The sequence below is a fragment of the Haliotis cracherodii genome, unplaced genomic scaffold (assembly GCF_022045235.1).
Source record: "Haliotis cracherodii isolate W230 unplaced genomic scaffold, xgHalCrac1.p SCAF_10, whole genome shotgun sequence".
In the NCBI taxonomy this organism is placed as follows: Eukaryota; Metazoa; Mollusca; class Gastropoda; order Lepetellida; family Haliotidae; genus Haliotis; species Haliotis cracherodii.
In genome coordinates, this window is record NW_027266265.1 from 990,864 (window position 1) to 1,016,767 (window position 25,904).

General features: G+C 42.7%; 2 protein-coding genes across 3 annotated transcripts; one reads left to right on the forward strand and one right to left on the reverse strand.

Annotated features, from left to right (window-relative positions):
* Positions 1-258: 258 nt before the first annotated feature.
* On the reverse strand, positions 259-14,886 carry LOC139444853 (uncharacterized). Its single transcript, XM_071225844.1, has 9 exons — positions 14,813-14,886; positions 13,041-13,237; positions 11,905-11,954; positions 9,342-9,406; positions 7,972-8,220; positions 5,541-5,717; positions 4,976-5,068; positions 3,248-3,386; positions 259-1,194 (listed from the first exon to the last, which is right to left on the reverse strand). The coding sequence occupies exons 2-9, from the start codon at positions 13,202-13,204 to the stop codon at positions 716-718; spliced, it is 1,416 nt and encodes a 471-aa protein (XP_071081945.1). The 5' UTR covers positions 13,205-13,237; positions 14,813-14,886; the 3' UTR covers positions 259-715.
* Positions 14,887-16,453: 1,567 nt separating this feature from the next.
* LOC139453952 (programmed cell death protein 6-like) lies at positions 16,454-25,607 on the forward strand. 2 transcript variants are annotated; one of them, XM_071235395.1, is made up of 6 exons: positions 16,454-16,650; positions 17,966-18,027; positions 20,483-20,527; positions 21,130-21,288; positions 22,792-22,901; positions 23,507-25,607. In XM_071235395.1, the coding sequence occupies exons 1-6, from the start codon at positions 16,556-16,558 to the stop codon at positions 23,606-23,608; spliced, it is 573 nt and encodes a 190-aa protein (XP_071091496.1). In that variant the 5' UTR covers positions 16,454-16,555; the 3' UTR covers positions 23,609-25,607. The 2 variants fall into 2 exon arrangements, with proteins under 2 accessions (XP_071091496.1, XP_071091497.1); XM_071235396.1 differs by lacking the exon at positions 17,966-18,027 and adding an exon at positions 18,628-18,689.
* The last annotated feature ends 297 nt before the right edge of the window (positions 25,608-25,904 follow it).

Consider the following 25,904-nt stretch of genomic DNA (forward strand, 5'->3'; position numbering starts at 1 on the left):
ACATCACTAGATACCACTAGGGTATAGCTAGACACCACTAGGACATCACTAGACACCGCTAGGATATCACTAGACACCCCTAGAACACCGCTAGGGTATCGCTAGGCACCACTAGGGTATAGCTAGACACCACTAGGGTATAGCTAGACACCACTGGGGTATCACTAGACACCACTGGGGTATCGCTAGACACCACTAGGGTATAGCTAGACACCACTGGGGTATCACTAGACACCACTAGGGTATCGCTAGACACCATCTGGACGGAAGAGGGAGCTAACAGAGCAGCTCAATACAGACACAAGGGTTCTAACATACATGACTTAAGCATCCCCTATTTCCTTGTTCAAACAATGGTACAGCTTATTTCACAATTCATCTCTAACAATCTCTGTCCTACTGTTTCAGGACACGGCTGATATTTTGAGACAAAGGAGCATGAAAAATACAAATTTGAAATTCAGATTTTGAAGTGAAAGAAATAGACCTGTTCAAGAAACACTTTCATATAAAATGTCGATGAATTATGTCTAACAAGTTGTATTTACAGAATGTCATAACTTACTATTAAGCAGGATGTGGAGAGGGTGTTCACTAACTACTGATGCAGTAGACTGTCGTCTCCCCATACATCTTCCTCTCATTGATGCTCCGTACCTCCACACAGGATTATCATTCTCACCACAGGCCAACGGTGTACTCCTGCATTCGCCCCTCACCACAGCAGCCCCCTGTCATCAATGCCCAGCTTTTTCTGCAGCTGCAGTGTGGACTGGCGGAACTGTCTCTCCAGGGAGCTCATCTCCTGCAAATCCTGGTCGAATTGCTCTACACATGGCGGAGGCTTCGTCGTGGCATCAATCCGCTGCTGCAGCTCTGCCGCTCGAGCTCGCGCCGCCAACTGCTCCGCCGAGGGCTGCTTACGAGTCCTCACCTCTGCTTCTGGTGCCGTCTGAGGCTCTTGTGCTGGTGTTGGATCCTCGCTCTTAGCTCGCGCTACTGATTCTGCTTCGCTGAAAGAAAACCGTCTCTGGCCTTGGTCTCTGCGCTGTTGTCTGATGGTGGCGCTGTGGACGCGCTGTTTGTCTGTGCCACTGTGTCGCCTCTGTCTCAGCTTGCTGCTGTTGTTTCTGGAGGACACGGGTCGAGTTGTCTCATACTTCAGTGGTCGCTCAAACCTCTGGGTGATGAAAGCTGCAAACAAACGTGATGCGTGTAGTGACTGACCAGACTTAGTGACTGGGGGTGGTAACATCATCTGTCACCTCAGTCAGAGATAAACAAGAATCTCACCTATGTGTCATTAGGTATCAAACATACAAACACAATTTGTACAAGTTAAAAACTTCGAGGATTGCCGAGGAGTTTTCTGCTTGTACTGACAATTCTATTTATCATCCATGATCATCCTTTTGACTTCTTCAGTTACAACCAGTGTCCTCAGGGTAAAAAGTACAGCTAACCAAAATCAGTAGGAGAAGCACAAGTGGTCCTTTGATTGTGCCGTCATGGTAACCAATGACATCACAATGGTCAGAGAAATACTATGATGCAATTTCACTGTAGCAATATTTACAAAGACAAGTCGCTTGATCTCACACAAGAGATATCTGCTGAGGGAGCTAGTTTTGGACGATAAATGCCGGCCTCTAACAAAACCAGGCCTTAAAAGTAGTGGTTGATATAATAAACAACATCCCACACAGAGTCACTGATCTGTAGCTACTGGGCTACTGGCTGACAACACAGACTCACTGATCTGTAGCTACTGGGCTACTGGTTGACAACACAGACTCACTGATCTTTAGCTACTGGGCTACTGGCTGACAACACAGACTCACTGATCTGTGGCTACTGGGCTACTGGCTGACAACACAGACTCACTGATCTGTAGCTACTGGGCTACTGGCTGACAACACAGACTCGCTGATCTGTAGCTACTGGGATACTGGCTGACAACACAGACTCACTGATCTGTAGCTACTGGGCTACTGGCTGACAACACAGACTCACTGATCTGTAGCTACTGGGATACTGGTTGACAACACAGACTCGCTGATCTGTGGCTACTGGGCTACTGGTTGACAACACAGACTCACTGATCTTTAGCTACTGGGATACTGGTTGACAACACAGACTCACTGATCTGTAGCTACTGGGATACTGGTTGACAACACAGAGTCACTGATCTGTGGCTACTGGGCTACTGGCTGACAACACAGACTCACTGATCTGTAGCTACTGGGCTACTGGCTGACAACACAGAGTCACTGATCTGTGGCTACTGGGCTACTGGTTGACAACACAGAGTCACTGATCTTTAGCTACTGGGCTACTGGCTGACAACACAGACTCGCTGATCTGTAGCTACTGGGCTACTGGCTGACAACACAGACTCACTGATCTGTAGCTACTGGGCTACTGGCTGACAACACAGACTCACTGATCTGTGGCTACTGGGCTACTGGCTGACAACACAGACTCACTGATCTTTAGCTACTTGGCTACTGGCTGACAACACAGACTCACTGATCTGTAGCTACTGGGCTACTGGCTGACAACACAGACTCACTGATCTGTAGCTACTGGGCTACTGGCTGACAACACAGACTCACTGATCTGTAGCTACTGGGCTTCTGGCTGACAACACAGACTCACTGATCTGTAGCTACTGGGCTTCTGGCTGACAACACAGAGTCACCGATCTGTGGCTACTGGGCTACTGGCTGACAACACAGACTCACTGATCTGTAGCTACTGGGATACTGGTTGACAACACAGACTCACTGATCTGTAGCTACTGGGCTACTGGCTGACAACACAGACTCACTGATCTGTAGCTACTGGGCTACTGGCTGACAACACAGACTCACTGATCTGTGGCTACTGGGCTACTGGTTGACAACACAGACTCACTGATCTGTAGCTACCGGGGTGCTGGCTGACAACACAGACTCGCTGATCTGTAGCTACTGGGCTACTGGCTGACAACACAGAGTCACTGATCTTTAGCTACTGGGCTACTGCCTGACAACACAGACTCACTGATCTTTAGCTACTGGGCTACTGGCTGACAACACAGACTCACTGATCTATACCTACTGGGCTACTGGCTGACAACACAGACTCGCTGATCTGTAGCTACTGGGCTACTGGCCGACAACACAGAGAGTCACTGATCTGTGGCTACTGGGAGCAGCCCTGTGTACTGGCCGACAACGGACAACAACGGACAACATTAACTCACTGTCCCCATTGGTAGAGCAGGCACTGAGGGGCCGAGACCGACGTGTGTCCCTCTCTCTCTGGAAGGCAGCACTCACAGGTCGGGCTTTCCGGTTCAAGGAGTCTGGTCCAAACACAGCATTCAGGTCAAACAGGTTGCTCTGCAACAAACACCGCATTCAGGTCAAACAGACTGCTCTACAACAAACACAGCATTCAGGTCAAACAGATTGCTATACAATAAATACAGCATTCAAGTCAAACAGATTGCTATGCAACAAACACAGCATTCAGGTCAAACAGATTGCTCTACAACAAACACAGCATTCAGGTCAAACAGATTGATCTACAACAAACACAGCATTCAAGTCAAACAGATTGCTATGCAACAAACACAGCATTCAGGTCAAACAGATCGCTCTACAACAAACACAGCATTCAGGTCAAACAGATTGCTCTACAACAAACACTGCATTCAGGTCAAACAGATTGCTCTGCAACAAACACAGCATTCAGGTCAAACAGATTGCTCTACAACAAACACAGCATTCAGGTCAAACAGATTCCTCTACAACAAACAGATTGCTCTACAACAAACAGATTGCTCTACAACAAACACAGCATTCAGGTCAAACAGATTGCTCTACAACAAACACTGCATTCAGGTCAAACAGATTGCTCTACAACAAACACCGCATTCAGGTCAAACAGATTGCTCCACAACAAACACAGCATTCAGGTCAAACAGATTTCTCTACAACAAACACAGCATTCAGGTCAAACAGATTGCTCTACAACAAACACAGCATTCAGGTCAAACAGATTGCTCTACAACAAACATGTTATTTGCTTCATGATTTATGGATCTGAGCACTGACATTTCCTCTTTATTTTACAGAGGAAGGGAGGTAACTCTTTGACATGTCATTCAGAGGCACTCCATGAAGCTTATTTCTTTCAACACAGTTCACATCCTATACCTTGAAGATAAAAAACACAGAAATAATTCTTACAAATATATATTCAGCCAATTTGCATACCAACACATTTCTCTTGAGTGTAAAGAAATGTGCTGGTATTGAAATGAAAGTACTTCCTGTGCTGACATGCAAGTCTTTATGAAAGGATGTACACACTGTTTTACATAATCATAAAGATAGCGTTCTCCAAACCGTGACTGTGAGAAGTAGGACAATATAACTTTATGCATTAAAGTGACAGAATCGTCAGCTGTCAGAATGGTCCACACAACAATCATACACAAAGGATAACGACACAACTCTAAATATTGTTTCCCGTTTCAACTAATTTATGAATCCAGGTATTTCACGAAAGTAATGAATTTCGTATATTATTTTGATAAACCTTATTTAATAACAAGACAGGTATTACCAACAGTAAGTCATCTAAATATAAGGACCATGCAATAAACAACATTAAAACATTAAATCATGTCATAACATTAAAAATATAACAGGCAAAAATAGCATGGAACTAAAGGCATTAGTTGTTCTCTATCAGACAATGCTTAGGCTCCAAACTGTTCTAATGGTAAAACTAACCCAGCCAAGTCAGAGTGATCTAATGCTACAACTATTTGTTTGTTGAATGGACGGTCACCTCATGAATACTGTGGACACACTTGTGTCACTATACATATAATGAACAGGACAAAAGATCAGTTTGACATTTTCAATGTTCCCACTCTGTAGAAATGATCTCATTCCTATAATGTCTCCCACATACCAACCTGCGTGTATCTTTGTGGGTCGTCATACGTGGAGAGGTACCGGTCATCCACGGTCTGTCTGTCAGGATCAGCGTCATACAGGCGTGATATAGCCTACAACAATCATACTAACACATAAACAGGACTAATATAGACTTCGGCCTTATTCTGTGTTTCAAACAGAATTAAATCAAACAATCAGCGCCATTGCTCCTGACATTTTGCTGAGATCTTTGTGATACTAAACAGACTGCTGAGTGTTTCATCACTTCACCCTGCATCCCTCTGTTCCTGAAGTTGTAAACAGGGGAGGGAGGGGGATCCACAGATCTCTGCACATCTTCCTGAGGCAAGGGAGTTAACTTACTTGAGAAGTCCAGTTTCCCGGACTCAACTGTAGTGCATCCAGTGGCTATTATGAGTTATGCCCACACAAACCACTGATGGATGAATAAACAATGATTGCCAGGATGCAGGGATGAGAATGTGGTTTGTATAAAAACACTGCACGCTAGCTGGGGTCAGTGGGACTATGATTCATGTGTATATCGTAACATCATGTATGACACAAGTGACCTCTACCCACATTGCTGGTGTTGGAGTTTGTGGTCATGTCCGAATTTGGTTGCACGACCAGCTCTCTCAGTGTCATCTCGGCTCGCTCTACAATGTCCTGAGCCTTGGGCTTGGATGGCTGGACACCTGCTGACTTAGACCTCACATTGCGGCTTCCACTCGGAGGTCGCTTCCCATTTAATCCAGTCTGAAAAAGATAGGACAATAACTCTTAGATCAACGATGTTCTTTCTCTGTGATGTACCGACACTGAGTCTAGCTGGTGATGTCATACATTATTATGAAGAAATGGAACAGAAAATTAAAGGAGAGTTCAATCCATTTGCCAAAAAGTAGCACATCAACATATCCAAATAATAATGGTTCCTTAAATAGGAACGGGGGCGGTCTGGTAGCCTAGTGGTTAAAGCGTTTGCTCGTCACGCCGAAGACCCGGATTCGATTCCCGACATGGGTACAGCGTGTGAAGCCCATTTCTGGTGTCCCTCGCTGTGATATTGCTGGAATATTGCTAAAAGCGGAATAAAACCATACTCACTCACTCACTTACTAAATAGGAAGGTTTCATCCATGTAACTAAACATCTCCACATCTAAATCTAAAAATCTAAACCTGCCGAACTTAACAAGAACAACACAACTAATACCATCACACGTAACTGTTGACCCAGTGTTAAGGGGCGATGCAGATGCCATGGAGGTTTACTTAGCCGATTGTACAGAGTATCAGATGGCCGTCAGTCACCGGCTATAGACTGATAGAATTTCAGTTTGACAGATGGTTTGTTCAAGTAATCAGACTACTGACTGATAGAAATGCAAAGCAAGGCGTCGCACATTTCATAATTTAATAATTTAAAAGTAACAGTAAGGATGAGTTGTAGACCAGCCAGCACTCCCACACCCTGTTGCCACAGCAGGAGCGAGTTTGGTGCACAGAACACGACTCTTGTCCCACTGAGAGACATGGAAGTTCTTGCCTGCCACACAGGACTCAAGCATGGTTGACTCTGTGAGACTGCTCTGTATCCCTAGGTAGCAAAATGTGCAACAAATATGTCTCCAACTCATCCAACCTTTTCGCATATTTAATAAGTACCTTAAAAACACAAAGAAACTTTTAACACATAAATACACTGAAATTGTTTTTCAACAGGACAAAAAACAAAATACATCAAAAGGATGCATGTCATCCATAAGAAATCCCCGACCTCACTGCCCCGTCAACATTCCCACATAGCATGTCTAGTACCCCGGCTACCCTCCCTGCCCCGTCAACATTCACACACAGCATGTCTAGTACCCTGGCTCCCCTCCCTGCCCAATCAACATTCACACATAACATGTCTAGTACCCCGGCTACCCTCCCTGCCCCGTCAACATTCACACATAGCATGTCTAGTACCCCGGCTACCCTCCCTGCCCCGTCAACATTCACACACAGCATGTCTAGTACCCTGGCTCCCCTCCCTGCCCCATCAACATTCACACATAACATGTCTAGTACCCCGGCTACACTCCCTGCCCCGTCAACATTCACACATAACATGTCTAGTACCCCGGCTACCCTCCCTGCCCCGTCAACATTCACACATAGCATGTCTAGTACCCTGGCTCCCCTACCTGCCCCGTCAACATTCCCACATAGCATGTCTAGTACCCTGGCTCCCCTCCCTGCCCCGTCAACAGTTACACACAGCATGTCCAGTACCCCGGCTACCCTCCCTGCCCCATCAACATTCACACATAGCATGTCTAGTACCCTGGCTCCCCTCCCTGCCCCGTCAACATTCACACATAGCATGTCTAGCTCCCCGGCTACACTCCCTGTCCCGTCAACATTCCCACATAGCATGTCTAGTACCCCGGCTCCCCTCCCTGCCCCGTCAACAGTTACACACAGCATGTCCAGTACCCCGGCTACCCTCCCTGCCCCATCAACATTCACACATAGCATGTCTAGTACCCTGGCTCCCCTCCCTGCCCCGTCAACAGTTACACACAGCATGTCCAGTACCCTGGCTCCCCTCTCTGCCCCGTCAACATTCACACATAACATGTCCAGTACCCCGGCTCCCCTCTCTGCCCCATCAACATTCACACATAACATGTCTAGTACCCTGGCTACCCTCCCTGCCCCGTCAACAGTTACACACAGCATGTCTAGTACCCTGGCTACCCTCCCTGCCCCGTCAACAGTCACACACAGCATGTCTAGTACCCCGGCTACACTCCCTGCCCCGTCAACATTCCCACATAGCATGTCTAGTACCCTGGCTCCCCTCCCTGCCCCGTCAACATTCCCACATAGCATGTCTAGTACCCCGGCTACACTCCCTGCCCCATCAACATTCACACATAGCATGTCTAGTACCCTGGCTCCCCTCCCTGCCCCATCAACATTCACACATAGCATGTCTAGTACCCCAGCTCCCCTCCCACCTTGGTGGACGTCCTGAGGAAGCGCTTGTCGATGTCCTGTACCGGCCCCTGTGCACTCTGGGCGCGCTTCTGGAGCAGCAGGTTGTAGTGCGCCATGTCGTGCTGGTGGCTGTCCATCACCTCCATCATGTACTTGTTACGGTTTTCCAGGTACGCCATCTGGCGGTGGCGGATCTCGTCCTGCACGGCCTCGTACTCTCGCTGCAGTAGCTTCATGGCCATCCGCTCCCAGTGGGTTACAGCTCGTGTCTGGGAAGATGAATAATTAAACACCTCAGTGATAACACACACATCACACCTCAAGAATCTTACTGGCAGTCACAACACACACATCACACCTCCAGAATCTTACTGGCAGTCATAACACACACATCACACCTCCAGAATCTCACTGGCAGTCATAACATACACATCACACCTCCAGAATCTTACTGGCAGTCATAACATACACATCACACCTCCAGAATCTTACTGGCAGTCATAACACACACATCACACCTCCAGAATCTTACTGGCAGTCAAAACATACACATCACACCTCCAGAATCTCACTGGCAGTCATAACATACACATCACACCTCCAGAATCTTACTGGCAGTCATAACACACACATCACACCTCCAGAATCTTACTGGCAGTCATAACACACACATCACACCTCCAGAATCTCACTGGCAGTCATAATATACACATCACACCTCCAGAATCTCACTGGCAGTCATAACATACACATCACACCTCCAGAATCTTACTTCGCAAAAATTGAAATAAATTAATATATAAACCAAAATATCAACTAACACATTAACTGATACATATATTGACATATAATTTGAAATACAAAATATATATAAACTGGTACATCAACAGATATATTATAAACTACTGATTAAAATACAGCTACTGTTATTGCATATATAATTGATGCTGCAATGACACAAATTCTTGTTTTAATCCACACGGATGCTGATTGCATTGTTTGTTTGTTGTTTAACACCGCACTCAGCAATAATCCAGCTATATGACGGCAGTCTGTAGATAATCAAGTCTGGACCAGACAATCCAGTGATTGACAACATGAACACCGATCCACGCAATTGGGATATGATGACATGCATCAACCAAGTCATTGCAACAGTCCCCAAGTGCTGCCATGAGTTATCTCCCCTGAGGTATAATCTCTTCCCCCATCTACATATCTCTATATATATTGAATTACATTCAATAATAACTCATTTCCAGATGCTTCCTGAGTCCCACTGCACGGAAGCTACAGCAACAGGAACAACATGATCACCCGTCCAGGTGAGCTACACCTGTGACAACAAACACACCATCATCATCTGTAATGAATTATTAACGATTCTCACCTTTCCACTAGCTGGGTTGAGTTGTCCAAACCTGGCCGCCTCTCCCGCATCTTGCACCGGAGCCCCTGCAAGACAGTGCAGGCTAATCAGACGGCCATCAATAATTAAACACTGTGTCTGACTTGCACTGCATTGATTTACAGTAAACCTACGTACAGGAGGACAGAGATCCAGGGCTAGGGCTGGGGTGATCCAGTTAGTCTAATGGCAATACAGTAATTTAAGTGGGTATGGATTCAAACCTGACTGATTCAGTGAAAGTAAAAATATGCAGATCTACCCAAATATTCAAGAGATTTGAAATATAAAGAAACTGTACACACACGTACACCTGCCCACGCAACCACCTGAGTGTCTGTCTACCATGTGTCACAATAAGGGGAACATCGTGACTGTTATATAGCAATGTGCAGCACAGGCTCATCTCTAACACTAGTTAGGCTATACTTTTCATTTCTTGGTTTACAGGTGGTTTAATTATTCTGGTTGATAAAATAGAAAAAAGGGACATTTCAATTCTTTTTGGCAGTAGGTCACATCTGTCTTGCAGTCGAAAGTCTTGTAGCCACAACAGTTGTGTGTAAAACATATCTTTAAGTTTGCAGTTGATGGAATAAGAAAAACAGTAAAAGTCACTGTCTAAATACTGTGTGGAAAGTAATCAATATTAACGCTGTTCATCACCGGCAAACCCTCCCACACAGGTAAGAATGTGACTGCAGTTTGAGGAGGTTTACAGTCAGTCAGGTGTTAAACCAACATCAGCTGCTCCCAGTGGCCAGAGTCAGGGACTGTAGACACCGGCATCTCCATCACTGGCGGTAGGCAATGGTATCTCCATCACTGGCTGTAGTCACCGGCATCTCCATCACTGGCTGTAGGCAATGGCATCTCCATCACTGGCTGTAGGCAATGGTATCTCTGCCGAACCCAGAACCAAACCCAGGTAAGTGGCAGCATCAGGAAGTGACACACTCCACCACCTGTTACACCCGACCGAGTGGCCATCTACTTCAGGGTGAATGTCATTCTCCACCAGGAATGCCACCAGCAGGCCTCAAAGTTTGAATTTTTACCAAGTAGCCACATGGCAGTAGCTACAAGCATTTTTTTCCAGGTAGCCAGTGGTAAAATCAAGAAGTCAATATTGTAGGTAGCCAAAAGCATTTGAAATTATCTTTTATCAAATAACTATTATTATCTGTACAAGTCATAGCACTAGTCTTATCATTGTAATTAGTGGAAACTGTACTTGATTTTTGTCATTTGTGACTCAAACAATGATGCAATTTATGTTACTAGATTATTTAAGTATATCCTTGCTTATCCAATAAGAATTGTCAACTGAAATAAAATACTAATTACATTAATATTTATGTATGTCTGTTCATTGTCGACTTTAGGAGGTATTATACGCAAGTACAATTATTAGCAGACATGTTTTCCACAATCAGCTTTTATTTATTTTTGTGTCTTCAAATGTGAAGCAATAGAATTTAGTTGCCACAAGATATTTTCAAGGTAGTCTTTTAGCTACAACTGTATTTTAGTCAGTAGACAAACTGAAATTTAGGTCGAATTGGCGACCGTTTTAGGTGCAACTTTGAGGCCTGACCAGCCCTTCCTGATCTCCACTGGCCTCAGACTAGCAGACTTCTGATACGTTCCAAATCTGGTACTACCTGATCATGGCGGTGAGGTGAGGTGAAATTGGGTTTAACGTCGCGTCCAAGATTATTGCACTTATATAGCGACGTGCATGCACGTGTGTGTGTGGCTGCTTGTACTAGTCCAGACTGATGCCAATTTATAGTGCTAGCTCACTGAGATACCATGCCGCAGTTTAACATGAATACCCCACTCAGACACAGTATACTGACTCCGAGCCGACCAGTCCTTGGTTTAGCCCCTTCATTCCTAGCGCCAGACAGGGTAACAACAAGTACCATCTTTTAACCTCTTTTGGTATGACGCGGCCGGGGATCGAACCCGGAACCTTCCGCTCTCCGGGTGGACGCTCTACCACTAGAGCACGGAGGCGGCCTGATCATGGCATCATCATATGGTGCTCATCATTTATTTGTTTGTTGTTTAACGCCACACTCAGCAATATTCCAGCTGTATGCTCGCGGTCAGTAAATAATAGGGGCTGGACCAGACAATCCAGTGATTGACATCATCGATCCACGCAATTGAGATACGATGACATGTATCAACCAAGTCAGCAAGCCTGACCACCCGATCCTGTTAGTCGCCTCGTACGAAAAGCATAGTCGCCTTTGACGACAACAATGCGGTGCATGTGAACTAGTCTCATCAGAAATCCATGAGTGGATTACCAGTGTGCCACCTCATTCTATTATGCTCATCAAGCCATTTTAAAATATACGATCCGACATGAATCACCTTACATACCTCAGACACCTGCTGACTCCCCTCAGTCAGTGTGTATAGAAGGTTCATCTCCTGATGCATGTACAAAAACAAAGTGATCATTTTCTAAACATCATGAAACAAAGGTACATGTGCTCAAACACTGATGAAACAAAGCAAGGTGTCTTACCTACAATATTAGCAAGATGTAATGTAGCAGTTGTCTCCCCCTGCCATGCACTGAAAGGAAGGACAGCCTTATCAATTATGTTCAGAGTCAAAACATTCATGAAGTTAGTAAGTGAGTGAGTATGGTTTTACGCCGCTTTTAGCAATATTCCAGCAATATCACGGCAGGGGACACCAGAAATGGGCTTCACACATTTTACCCGTGTCGGGAATCTAACCCAGGCCTTTGGCGGGATAAGTGAACGCTGTAACCACTAGGCTACCCCACCACCACCATAAAGTTAATGATAAAGACAAAGGCTGTTGTCAGTCAAGAGTAAGGGGTGAATGTTGTTTAAGCTGCAGTAATCACTGAAAGCAACAGCCTCCGTGGTCTAGTGGTAGAGCATCTGCTCGGAGAGCGAAAGGTTTGGGGTTCAATCCCTGGCCGGGTCATACCAAAAAAATGTTAAAAGATGGTACTTGTTGTCATCCTGCCTTGCTCTCAGCATTAAGGGCTTAAACAAGGACTGGTCAGCTTGGAGTCACTATACTGTGTCTGAGTGGGGTATTCCTGTTAAAGTCGATGGTATCTCAGTGGGCTGGCACTAGGCAATCGGCATTAGTCAGGACTAGTCCACACACACACACATACACTCACACACACACACACACACACATACACTCACACACATTTATATCATTATATTTTAATTCTTCTGTGACTATTGGAAAATATCAATACGCAAGTGTCATATTGCGATATGTGTATTGCTGACAGCCGTATTGCAATATACCAATATACCAGTAATATTGCACACCCCTAATGAAAATATGTACCTTATTCACCGGATTAAACGCCAGCTTCAATAAGTGTCCCCAACCAACTGCAAGAGCAATCTGTCTCTTATGGCAAGCAGGGGTTGCTGAAGACCTACTCTAACCTGGATCAATTTTCAAAGGTCCCAGAGCACTTATTACAGCAAATACAGTATGTATGTAGAATATATAGGAATAATGCATATGTTTCTAAGTAATTCAACTTCAACAGTCTCAACATTAATCTGAAATTAAGCAGAGATTTTTATTCTGGGAGTGATCCAGTGGAAATATATAGGTCAAACTGTGTCCTGATATGATCCTAAACTAACAACTCACCGTTTCACAAGTGAAATGAGACAATTGAGACTGTCTTTGGCTTTCTGTGTCTCAGATTGGCTCTGCAGCAGTTCCTGTCGTAGCTTGGAGATTATCTCCAGCAGTGTGGCGGTAGACTGGTTGTCTAGACCTGCCGGCCCCGGGGTCCTTACACTAGCGGGCATCGTATCTCACTCAGCAACGTCAATGGAGGAACTCTGTCAGAGAACAGGACACTGTTTAGAACTCTGCCTTCCAAGCACTAAATCCTACAATGGATCATCATGTACATGATCCCAGACTGAACATGATTCTCCCAGAGGACTGACACAAGTCGTCACAATAAGAAATGTACTTGTAACTGACAAAGGTTGGAGAGATCCTGTCTGTAAGGACATTTGTGGGCAAAAGCTGAAAAAGTTTTATTTTTGTAGATAAACAGAGTTTGAAGTAAATGACCTTTTAAATAAATTAGCCAAGAACTGACATGATGTGGACTGTGGAGGAAACCTTGAGATATGATCCTTAAAACAATTCTGATCAAATATCGAACATGACACAGCAATTAAACTAAGAATGAACATACTTGACCATGCCATGTAATGCTAATGGTAGAACGTCTCATGTACATTGACTCACTTCTTTATATCTAACTTTGGGTGGTTCTGACTTCATGTTAAGGTTAAGACAACATATATATGATTTGGTATGAAATGTCCGTGATGTTAATGTACATGTAGGACTTTCTTTATAAAAGTGATATCATTTGTAACATGAGTGAGGTGCGATTTATGTTATAGCATTGACAGTCATAAACAATGTCAAAAACTGATGCTGCAGAATAGTATATATTACACTATCCTTACAACACTATATAATCCTGCACCTCACATGAATTGTAATTAATACAGAAAGAACCAACTGTCTACAAAGTTAATTATGGCAGGCAGTAAAAAGTTGGTCAGATTACAGATCAGAGGCCTGAAAAATTACAAATTATAAACCATGACGCCTATCAAATCAAAATTAACCGAGAGCTGTATATCTAAACAAAGATAAGCCAATACCACTGTAAACAAAATACAAGCAGTGGCAACTTTAGACTGATTGAGACGGGTGAATAACACAACAAGAGTGAGTCAGTCAAACTTATCTAGGTGTCCGACAGCTCCTAGTACATAACAGAAAATGAAGCTCCGCCTAGGGAGCTTCATATCCCTATTTTTCACATAGCCACACTACCATGTGTCCCTGTATCAGAAGCATCGAACAGAATACGGCCGAAAGGTATCTGGTATAATATAAGTGTTCCAAATCATTTACATATGATATAACGTGTTCATATATGATGATGTGAAGCCCATTTCTGGTGTCCCTGCCGTGATATTGCTGAAATATTGCTAAAAGCTGCGTAAAACCATACTCACTCACTCATATATGATGACAGGCACGCAGTGCAACTATAAGAACATGAACATTATTTTCTTTCAAAACATATCATTTAGTGTATCACTGTATGCTGGAGTTTTTCTTGAAGTTTTTAAGTGAATCACACATAATGGCTTTATTGTAGTTCCTCAGTATATTTATACACAAATATACTGACAACAAATGGAACATCGGTGCAGTTCTCAATACAGCAAGCTGAACAGGCCAAACCAGCTGGTAACTCTCGACAGGAGTCGGAATTGTTTGCCTCCCACATAGCATTGTATATATCCAGGTCTGAACTAACATAGGTTATTTTAGATTTATCCTGGTAATGATGGTCCCTAAAGTACGTAAATCGCTACCTTTTATCTAAATCTCATGTCGTTGTTATCATTGTCAAGGAATGCATTGAAAACTCATCCATGTTGTTTACAGTTGTGTCCCGGACACGAACTGCGGTCCTGAAAAAGACGAATTTGGGGAGCAAAGTCGGAATAGGATTTGTTTTACCCTACTTGAAAAATCTCGTTTCGTGTCATGTTTTACGCCAAACCAAACAGATTCGCAAGTATACATTTATGGAACATATCCATTACATTCGCCTGTTCATCATGTTTGTAATAGATGTAATAGTTAAAGATTGATTGATATAGAGCTTCTCTATGCCGCTTTTCCTCTATTAGACGCACGATAACCTATTCTAATTTCCCGGCGTCAAGTTTCTAAGGCAATATTTTTTACTTTAAATCATAATTTCTTGATCATATAAATAATAAGAACAAATTGTCCCTACAAGAGACTGGTGTCCTTCGATGTATGGTCTGCTTACCTAGACTTGCCTAGTATAAGGATCGAACTACTACACACCCATGGACTTACCATTCAGTACAGCCTTGGAGCAAGGCTACTTACTACCTTACGGAATCCCATACTCTACAGTCATAGAAACATGGGTACATTTGCAGGAAACGGTCATCAGTAAGTGAAGGGAGTCATCATTACATGTTGTAAGTTCATGTGGTAGGGGTAATTAACTTCATCTACTGAGGGACCGGGCTCCTACTGGAGACCCAGCTTCTAATTATTGGAAAGAGGGTTATGCCAGCGTGTCTTGGAGCGCAGCTTCTAATAAAAGGAAATACGGTATAAATTTGTTTCTTGATTACACGGGGACGGTGGGGTAGCCTAGTGGTTAAAGCTTTCGCTCGTCATGCCGAAGGACAGGTACGATTCCCGACATGGGTACAATGTGTGAAACCCATTTCTGGTGTCCCCCGTCGTGATAGTGCTGGAATATTGCTAAACGCGGCGTAAAACCATACTCACTTCTTGATGAGAAAGTAACTCACGAGGAACTTCAGGTTATAAGGTGTGCAGGACGTAGACAGACTCACTGCTCTTTTCATTTAGAGAATGTTTGTAAGTTTGCTTGTTGATATTACTTATGATTGTCTGCTAGCTCAGGAATTAGGATATATTAATTATCGAAAAGAATACGATATTACATAGAGAATACACGGCGACACTATCATTTAATACTCTAAACCGATAACTATGAACCATTTATACAAGCACGTTGGCATAGATCGACTTCCTGCTTTTTTATTTGAATCTTCAACCTGCAAACTATGACGCATTTCTGTAAGCTTCTCTGACGTAGGTTGGTGTTAAATAATGTTTGCCATGGACAAATACACATAGTAGTTTCATACGATTGACTATCCCATATTAATTTATCAATGCGACATTTAGTTTCGCGAAGAAAGACATTATAACGTGCCTAGTGCCTCAAAAAACAAGATCACATTTCGTTATTCAGGTTTGAAATCTATATTTTATAAGAACCCATATAGTTTGGTATGTAATAATTTTAAAAAATGTGTCACAAATCACATGTGACAAACACAGGGTATAAATGAAACGGTACATTGAAAAGTGATATCAGATTTTTTTATAAACTTAATATATATGTTAGGCGCACTGTCTCCTTCAGTGCGGGCCAGTCACACTGAGCAGGAAGTGCGCGAATATTCGTCAGCAAAAGATTTCGACATCTAGAGGTTTACTTAAGTTGGTCACATTGAATATTGCAGCATTTCCTCGTGATGGCGTACTACGGGCAGCAGCAACAACAACAATATCGTCCACAGGCTCCGACAGGCGTGCCTGATCAGAACTGGTTGATGAGTGTATTTCAAAGGTCCGTTGGTTAAGATGACTTCTGGGCTATATAGGATATTAGATAAAAGAGTAAATTCTTACAGTAACTTACTCAAGCTTAGGTTTTAGGGCTCGTCCTGAAATTGACCAGTGAGGCTGTCACTGTAAGAGATGTAATTTATCTTTATAGTAGAGAGTGACTATATTATCAGTATTTTATCAATGCTTGATTCTTAAGGTGTAATACAAATGAAATATTTTCTAGTGAGTAATTATTGACAGATGGAAATGTAAATCAATACTATAGGTCTACATCACGTACATAGAATACTGTGTTGCTGTGTCATTGTACATCATGTAATAGGTAGAATGTAGTTTTTCTACCCTAATGACAACAAATCAATAAGTTGACTTTCAATAGAAAAAAAAGGGGGGGGGGGATTATTTAAACTGGTAGAGGCACTATGAGTATCGAAATATGAAATGACATCCCAACAAGATTATCATTATTTATGTAATGTACATATATATAGCTTGTATAGTACATCAAAGAATACGTTTCCAAGCAACCTATTATCGTGGTAGAAGTTCCCTCAGTTGATTTTCAATGAATTTCTGGTAATGTTTCTTTATTTTTATTCAGTATGAAACAATGATGTTATAATGTTGTAATAAGACATCTTTTTGTATACACAATACAAATAAGTACATTTCAGCCCATGTTGCATGACAGTCTTCATTGTCAGTAAATATATTCTCCTTACATTGTGGTTAATCTTAACTTATGTAAGAGAGTGACATAACACATGAGTAATCAAGCATTCCTTGCAAAAGAACATTGGGGGGGGGGGGGGGGGGGGGGGGGGTAGTGTGAGGTAAAGCCACTCACTCATGCATGAACATGAGCATCCTCCAATGTATGATGATTGTGTCATGTATGTTCATGAAAGTGGTGCAACAAATGTCATCTATGGCCCAAACTGTTACCATGGTTACCTAACATTCAACAGCTATTCTGATAGTTATCACAGGTTGCCCAGTGCTGAAGTGTGGGTTCAAATCCCCGATTTGTTGGGTCCTGATTCTTGGTATGACAGAACTGTACCTGTGCTCGTGGCTTTCAGCTAAGTGGTAAATGTCTTGGACACTTGTCCATCACGTTGGCTGACATGCTAGAAAGTCAAACACTTGATCACTAACTGCACATATCACAGTACCATCTGTACTTAGTTTGACCATTCCTTGTATTTTCCTCCTGCATTTTGAAATGAAAATCCCTGGGGCCCATTGTCAGAAACAGTAAATCAGTTCCTGGTAACCATGGTAACCGTTGATGATGTACCTGGCTTTTCTAGAGTGGACAAAGACAGAAGTCAGCAGATATCGGTGAAGGAACTGGGAGAAGCTTTGTCCAATGGTAAGCTTCCGGTCATGCTGCCAAAACTGACCACTGTCCTGTCACCTCGGAGCATGCTTTTATTTCCCTCATGACCGACTAACACTGCCGTAGTCTGACATATAGACATCTTTGTTGTACTTGTCTTGTGATGCTTAGAAACATTTTCAGACATTTTCCTTTTGCATCTAACATGATTCATTTTCAGACAAGTTATTTTGATAAGTCGATAAACCAGTAATCATGGTAGTAACCACTGTTTCAAATTTATATATCAAAATATATGTTGAACACATGTGCTGTCCATATTCCTATCACCATGGTAAATGGCTACCATATTATATAGGTAACGATAAGTTTTCAAAAAGCAAAGTTACACTAAAATTTACAACTTGAGTTACAATGTAACATAAGGCAATGTACATGAAGCAGTTGATTTGTTCATGGGGAAATATAAGCAAGTTACCACCAGTTATGTGTGTACGTCAGTACTGACCCCCTGACACAGCATGACCCCACCTTCCCATGCCCCGCCCGGGCCGGCCCCACCCACTGTCAGGAAGCTAGCAGCATGTAGTGGTTAGTGGAGTAGTGCCTGATGTCTGTGTTACTGTTGTCCAGGATCGACAAGGATCGCAGTGGCTCCATCTCCGGCCAGGAACTCGGAGTGGCTTTATCCAATGGTAAGGGTGCTGGGTGGCTGTCGTCTCTGTATCTCGTACTAACCTTCCTATCTTCTGTGTGTTAGTGCCAGTTTCATTTGTAACTTAGGTTTGGGGCTTCAGAGTAACTGTTTTTGCTTGAGGGTGATGAGACAAATTGTTTATATGTTTAGTCATTTTAAGGATTAGGTGTATTTTTGAAAGGACATTTCCCTCCATTACAGGATTTGACTTGCATACAGAAGTCTTGAGTTCAATTCCCAATGTGGGTACAATGTGTGAAGCCCCTTCTTGGTGCCCTGTAATAGAGCTGGCATAAGACACTCACACTTTGTTACAGAGTTTATCAAGTTTATGGAATTTAAAAAAAATATCAGATGGGCATACATAGTATCCTTGCAGACAATGACACAATTTAGCATTTGATCACCCAACAACTAATGATAAAACAAGGCTCCCTCCATTCCCCTCATCAGTAGTGATGGCTATTGGCCTGACTTTCCTTATGCAGTTGATTGCACTTATGATTCATGTACTTAGATACGTACCAAAATTTATTACATGTATTCTCTTATCTGTAAATTGTTGTGAACTTAAATAAAAATAACCCACATTTTTACAAGTTCGTAGTCTCCCATTTTGTTGGATGTTGCTCGGAAGGAGAAGCTTACTATCTGTCTACCATTGTGTTCTGTGACAATTGTTGATCATGTTAATTTTTGTTCAGATGTTCACATCAACAACTTCCTTGCAGTGTATCCCGGTGTGGTCAGGTTTAAAAAACTGTCCAGTCCTGATGATCCTGGGCTGTTTACGGACCATGTTAATCATTCAGGATTTTCCTGGCTCTATCAGTCACAAGAAAAAGCCTACAAGTCAAACAGAACGTTTATTAATAAGAATAACACCCCCTCCTCGCCCCTGTGGTGATATGGTGAAGGATAAAGCACTTCTCCTGGTCCCAGTGTTCATATGGTGAAGGATATAGCACTTCTCCTGGTCCCAGTGTTCATATGGTGAAGGATAAAGCACTTCTCCTGGTCCCAGTGTTCATATGGTGAAGGATATAGCACTTCTCCTGGTCCCAGTGTTCATATGGTGAAGAATAAAGCACTTCTCCTTGGATCCATTCGTTCTAAGCTTCATTTTGAATGTGTCATCACCCTCTCACCGCTCTTATCACTAACTTGGTACAGAATTTCTCTCACCCATGAACTTAAAATCAACAACCAATGAGAATGACTCTTGACAGACTCTGGCAGAGTTGCATCCCTTATATTACCAGGATCATGGGTTCTAATCTCAGATCTGTTCCAATTATCCTGACAATAATGGTGTGCCATTGTTAGACCAGTTTGTTCAGTTATCTATAACTTGTATGCCAGTGTTTTACGTCTCCAGAAAGTACATTGCTCTGCCAGCATTAGACCTGACCCCAGAGTTGTCTCTCTTAGCTTCACCAGGATCAGTGTGTTACGTCTCCAGAAAATACAGTGGTCTGCCAACACTAGACCTGACCCCAGAGTTGCCTCTCTTAGCCTCACCAGGATCAGTGTGTTACGTCTCCAGAAAATACATTGGTCTGCCAGCACTAGACCTGACCCCAGAGTTGCCTCTCTTAGCCTCACCAGGATCAGTGTTTTGCATTTTCAGAAAATATATTTTGCCACCTTCAAATCCATAACTGTATAAGAACACTTTCTTATTTCATAAATTCCCAGTACTGGTAACAGGAACCATTCCATGTATATGTTTGTGCGTATTAATGCCGGATCCTGCTGTCTGCTCATGTTCAATACACTTCCTTCTTGCAGGAACCTGGACCCCCTTCAACCCCGAGACAGTGCGGCTGATGATTGGTGAGTAGCTTTGTTTGTTTATCATGTATGTTTGTTTAACACGGCACTCAGCAGTTTTCCAGCTATAGGACGTCAGTCTGTAAATAATCCAGGCTGGACCAGAGAATCCAGTGATTAACATCATGAGTACTGTTTAACGCATTTGGGTACGATGACATGCATCAACTAAGTCAGCAAGTGTCTTGTCACACAGACCCTGAAACAAATATATCCAATACAGCCCATGCAAGTCTATAATGTTTGGCAAGTCTAGATAACTGCAGTATCTAAAAATGAAGAAAGTTTTGGGGCTCCTTTCTTATATTTTATAACTATAATTTAACAACTGTTTTTTCTTTAAAATATGTTCATTTCAAAGAATAGATGTAAGTCTGGCGGCTCAACGTGAATCCACAGATATCTTAATCATGTCATATGACAGGGGGATCGGACATTCTCTCACGAGTTGTCAGTGCATGTATTCTCTTATGGTAGATTGTTGTTACCATGCGTTGCCATAGATACACTATTTGTTGCCATAGTTACACTATTTGTTGCCCTAGATACACTATTTGTTGCCATAGATACACTATTTGTTGCCATAGATACACTATTTGTTGCAGGCATGTTCGACAGAGACAACTCAGGAACAATAAACTTCCAAGAATTTGCATCACTGTGGAAATACGTCACCGACTGGCAGAACTGTTTCCGTAGTTACGACAGGGATAACTCTGGTTCTATTGACAAGAATGAGCTGAAGACGGCACTGACTAGTTTTGGTAAGAAAGACAATCCAGAATACGTGTTCAGACATGAAACAGTGTTCTAAATAGGAACTGTTGAGGCAGCCCTCTAAGTAGCGACCATCTTGGTGGCCAAATGCGACTATGATTAGCAACCTAAATTTATCTACTGCTCGCCACTTGGCTACCTATATGTCAACATGACTGGTGACAATATCTGTTAAAGATATCTGTTGGCTCTTAAAATCTTAGGTTTGGCTCCTAAGATATTTATGGTAGGAGCCAACAAAAAGAATGACCTTAGACACTCTCTGAGATTGGACTCATTACAACAAATGGTGGGCCAAGTCAGGCGAAAACACTTGTAGACATGGCTGCCGTTTTTCTGGAGGTTGACAGACTGTGATTGATCGGCAGAATTATTTCCAAAACAGCTGGGGGTGTAGATGAGCCTGACATCTCCTGACAGCTCCTGACATCTCCGAGTACAGCTCCATGAAGATGACCACTTGTTTGTGGCCTGCATCACTATGTGCTTCCTCCCACATTATACTGACTGTGTGAGAGAGATATTATTATATACTTCAGTGTGAAAGACGTTTCTGAAGTTGAGAAAAGTAATATTTTCATTGCAGTGAACATAATACTTGATATTTCATTAAGGTGAACATAACACTTTGACGGAACTATTGTCATACAAGAGTTAACTCCCCTTAAATTGTCTCCCTTTATCGTAAGTGTCAAGCCCGTACACAAACTGTTGACGTCCTTTTTACGTAAGTTCCACATTGACAAGGCAAAATTATTACAGGTGATTATAAATGGAGTTCATAACACTTCTTGCCCTTTGTTATCTCTCAAAATATCCTCTATATATTGGACCAACAATGTTTACAGGTTTTTACAGTGTTGTCACTGCCCCTAGTGTACAGTCAAACACCCTGTGCACTCAAAACAACCCACTTGCCCAACGGTAGATAACCAGATGATGGAAACACGAATACAAACATACACCTGAAACACAAGTGTCAAAACATGTGGTGTTACCCTGGGCAAGTGACTTAGTTAAAGTGTGTCTCTGTTCACCCAGCGGGGGCACGGTTGGCCCAGTCGTCTAAGGTGCTGCGATTCGCTATGCAGATTTGCATCCCTTGGGTGTGACAAAAACCTATGATTGTGGGTTTGAATCCCGGTTGGCCCCGATAATGTTTGGGGATTTGTCAGCACCATACCCGTGCTCGTGGGTTTCACCGAAGTGGTAAACGTCTGAGACCTGCATCACTTCGGGCTTTTCTCCCACATTAATGTGACTAACCGCGATATAACTGGAATACTGTTAAAAGCGGCGTTTAACCCATCTCACTCACTCACTCACTAATGTGACCAAGTTGAAAGGTGGGGGGGGGGAGTCTTCGATAAAATTTCAATTTCAGAATTCTCCTGAACATCAATAACATTTTGAAATATAATGTAAATCTCAAGACATATAGATAAGTATATTCCAATATGTCCAGTAAACAACTGTTTCTTTCTTTTAAGGTTACCGACTATCGGATCGTTTCTATGATATTTTGGTGAAGAAGTTTGACCGTCAAGGGCGCGGCACCGTGGCGTTTGATGACTTCATCCAGTGCTGTGTAGTACTGCAGGTGGGTGCCGTGGCACATTCTATAAAGCCAGGGTCTCTTTACTGTGAGGATCCGGAGTAGACTAGGTCTTCCGCAACCAATGCTTGTCAAAAAGAGGCGAATGACGGGATCGGGTGGTCAGGCTTGTTGACTTTGTTGATGCATGTCATCGTATCTCAGTTGTGTTAATTGATGCTTTTGATATCAATTACTGGATTGTCTGGTGTAGACTCAATTGGTTTCAGACCTCCATCACCTAGCTGACTGCGGCGTTAAGTAACAAACAAATGCTATAAGTGTTGTCAGATACTATTTGTTCTGTGAACAAGGGAGGTTTGGGTCTAAGGAGGGGCGGTCGGCTAGCCTAGTGTTAAAGTGTTTGTTCGTCATGCCGAAGACCCGGGTCTGATTCCCGACATGGGTACAATGTGTGAAGCCCATTTCTGGTGTCCCTCGCCATGATATTGCTGGAATATTGCTACCAACTTAGTACCAGCATTACTTTGGACTATCCTTCCCTGAGACTAGTTTAATTGAGATATTGTTCGAAGTGACACAAACCCGCCTCACTCATGACATTACAGTGTTATTATAGAATCTTACACATGACACACTTTCTTTTTCAGACATTAACTGGCGCTTTCCGCGGCCATGACACAGACCAAGATGGCTGGATCAGGATCACCTATGAACAGTTTTTGACGCTGGTGTTCAGTCTGCGGAGTTAGCGGGACAACTTGATGCCAGTTACACGACACTTGATTCCTACTGACTTGCTGCTCATAAGAAAAGCCATGTTGTTTTATAATTTGTGGATTACACGTTGTATGAAGATATAACAGGGACTTGTTTCTTTAGGAGGAAGATTTTATTCACGTTTGTTAGTTCATGTCTTTGTAACAAGAGTAATATAAAGTAAAACAGGCGGACGTTCTGCTCTGACAGGGTTTTGTTGATGTTTGTTAGTTCCTGTAACGAGAGTAATATTTAATAACAGATGCTCTGTGGGGTTTTGTTAAAGTTAATTGATGATGAATTATCCAGCTAGGAAATAATGTAACGGTACCATGGTTACGTGTCACAACAGATATGAGACATGTATGCTTGATTTATGAAATGCATGACTATTGGTCCAGCGTGATCCAATGCTGTTCGTACCCAAGTGATAATCATGATAATCACTGCTTGTTTGGTAGCGCATGTTGTGAGTCTGTTCTGTCATATTTCTTCAAGAAGAAAACGGGTTAATGTTGTATCAACTCCGTCATCTCAAGCAATGCTGATTTTACACAATTACGTACATGTCAAAGATATCATCCCCTACACTCTTTGCCATGGATGTGACATCGGATGTGTTGTCAGTGATCAGATGGCCATCTATCCCCCCACACATCACTGTACCACGCTTGAGCAGTACCTGGCCTACCCCTCCTTACAATCTACCGAAGCCAGCTCCCATATCTTCTCCACCTAGTTTTGAAACATTTTAAAACAGTTGTATATTTTTTCCCAGTCGTTGGCTTGTGTTTTGTTGCCTAGTTAGAGGGAAATTCATATCTTATTAATCTTATTAATCTTATTAAGCTTGTCACAATCACTTTGTAGAGTGTACACTCAAAATGTATTTATGCCAAATGTAGACTAAGTGTATTTTTATATAAGTATACTAAATGTATTTCTGGGGCTTATGTTCAAGAAATGCTATGTCTCGAGGACTGTCTTCATTAGATCCATGTTCCACATACTACAGTCGGGTATTATGATAGCCATGTCTATGTTAAGGTATTGGTTTTACGAGGGGTGTAAGTGGGTGTTGAAGTATGGGTTTTATTATAGTCGTAAGTATGTAAAACATGGGATTTACAGTAGTCCTAATTCTGTTTATGCAGTGGGAGTCACTGGTTGATGGATTTCTGTATCAGGATGATTGGAGGATGTGGTCCAGCAACAATAACAGAAAATGCCTTTTGACAGTTTCACGTCTAAGACAACAGTGCAAATGTGCTTGATGCCCCAATAGGCTTGACTTCTTCACACAGAGAAATATCCAGTAGAGCCTTGAACCACGTAGAGCTAGCTGCAGCACTGTCGATATATCAGCCAGTTCCATGGCGCACCCAGGGGTACTTTGGTCAAAGTTTTCAAGCATTGTGATATTTGTCCTATATTTTCAGAGCATGTGAAGTATTCATGAAATCATTACGTGGAGAGATGGACGCGGGACTTTGTAATGGCAGTTTTTGAAGAAGCAAATGAACTTAGGTATCATGCTGAGTGAAATGAGCATGCATTTAAACAGAATATTTTCTTCAAGCAGTGTACCACTTAGATGTCACTTCATATCTGGAAATGGTAGTTTCTTGTAGAAATTGTGTTTAATCATAACATAATAACCATTGATTTCTTACATGATCATAAACTGATAAGGCCTGTTCTGAGGCATGTCACCGAATGCTTCCGTTCAGTTCACTGATCACAGACTCGTGTGTGGTTGGTGATTGTGACGTAGATCGTGACCCTGTGATAGATCCAGGGCCAACTAAAGTAGTATCTGTTCTTGTCCTTCACACTGTCTTTGTGTTAAATATTGTGTGAAGATTACTGAAGCTCTGATCTGTAGAAGAGAATGACATAGACAATCTCTGCAGGATCACTGGACTATGTCCCAAGCTGTAAACATGAGAATGAATATACCATTCTTTTTATAATAAATCTTTCTACATTGAATTCCATGTTCTTTTTATTTGACAAGACACCAATAAATGAACAGTGAGAAGTCACTGCTAGTCAAGGGAAACACCCCGTGGGGATTCCGGATTAAAGGTGTTCCCTAGCAACATACATGTATGCTGGTTGTAAGAGGCGAACAAATGGATCTGGTGGTCAGGCTTGGTGACTAGGTTTGACTGCATAACATCGGATAGCACGGCATGGGTCGTGGCGCACAATTTGGTGACTGGATTCTCTGGTTCGGTCTTATTTACAGGCTGCAGTCACATGGCTGGAATATTGCCAAATGTGTTT

Coding starts and splice junctions, on each gene's coding strand:
- LOC139444853 (XM_071225844.1), bottom strand. CDS start 13,204: ATGCCCGCTAGTGTAAGGACCCCGGGGCCGGCAGGTCTAGACAACCAG. Junction 5,069..5,540: donor CAAACTCCAACACCAGCAAT/GTGGGTAGAGGT, acceptor TGATTGTTGTAG/GCTATATCACGCCTGTATGA. Junction 1,195..3,247: donor CTGCTCTACCAATGGGGACA/GTGAGTTAATGT, acceptor GTTTGTTTGCAG/CTTTCATCACCCAGAGGTTT.
- LOC139453952 (XM_071235395.1), top strand. CDS start 16,556: ATGGCGTACTACGGGCAGCAGCAACAACAACAATATCGTCCACAGGCT. Junction 18,028..20,482: donor GGGAGAAGCTTTGTCCAATG/GTAAGCTTCCGG, acceptor TCCTTCTTGCAG/GAACCTGGACCCCCTTCAAC. Junction 20,528..21,129: donor GACAGTGCGGCTGATGATTG/GTGAGTAGCTTT, acceptor TATTTGTTGCAG/GCATGTTCGACAGAGACAAC.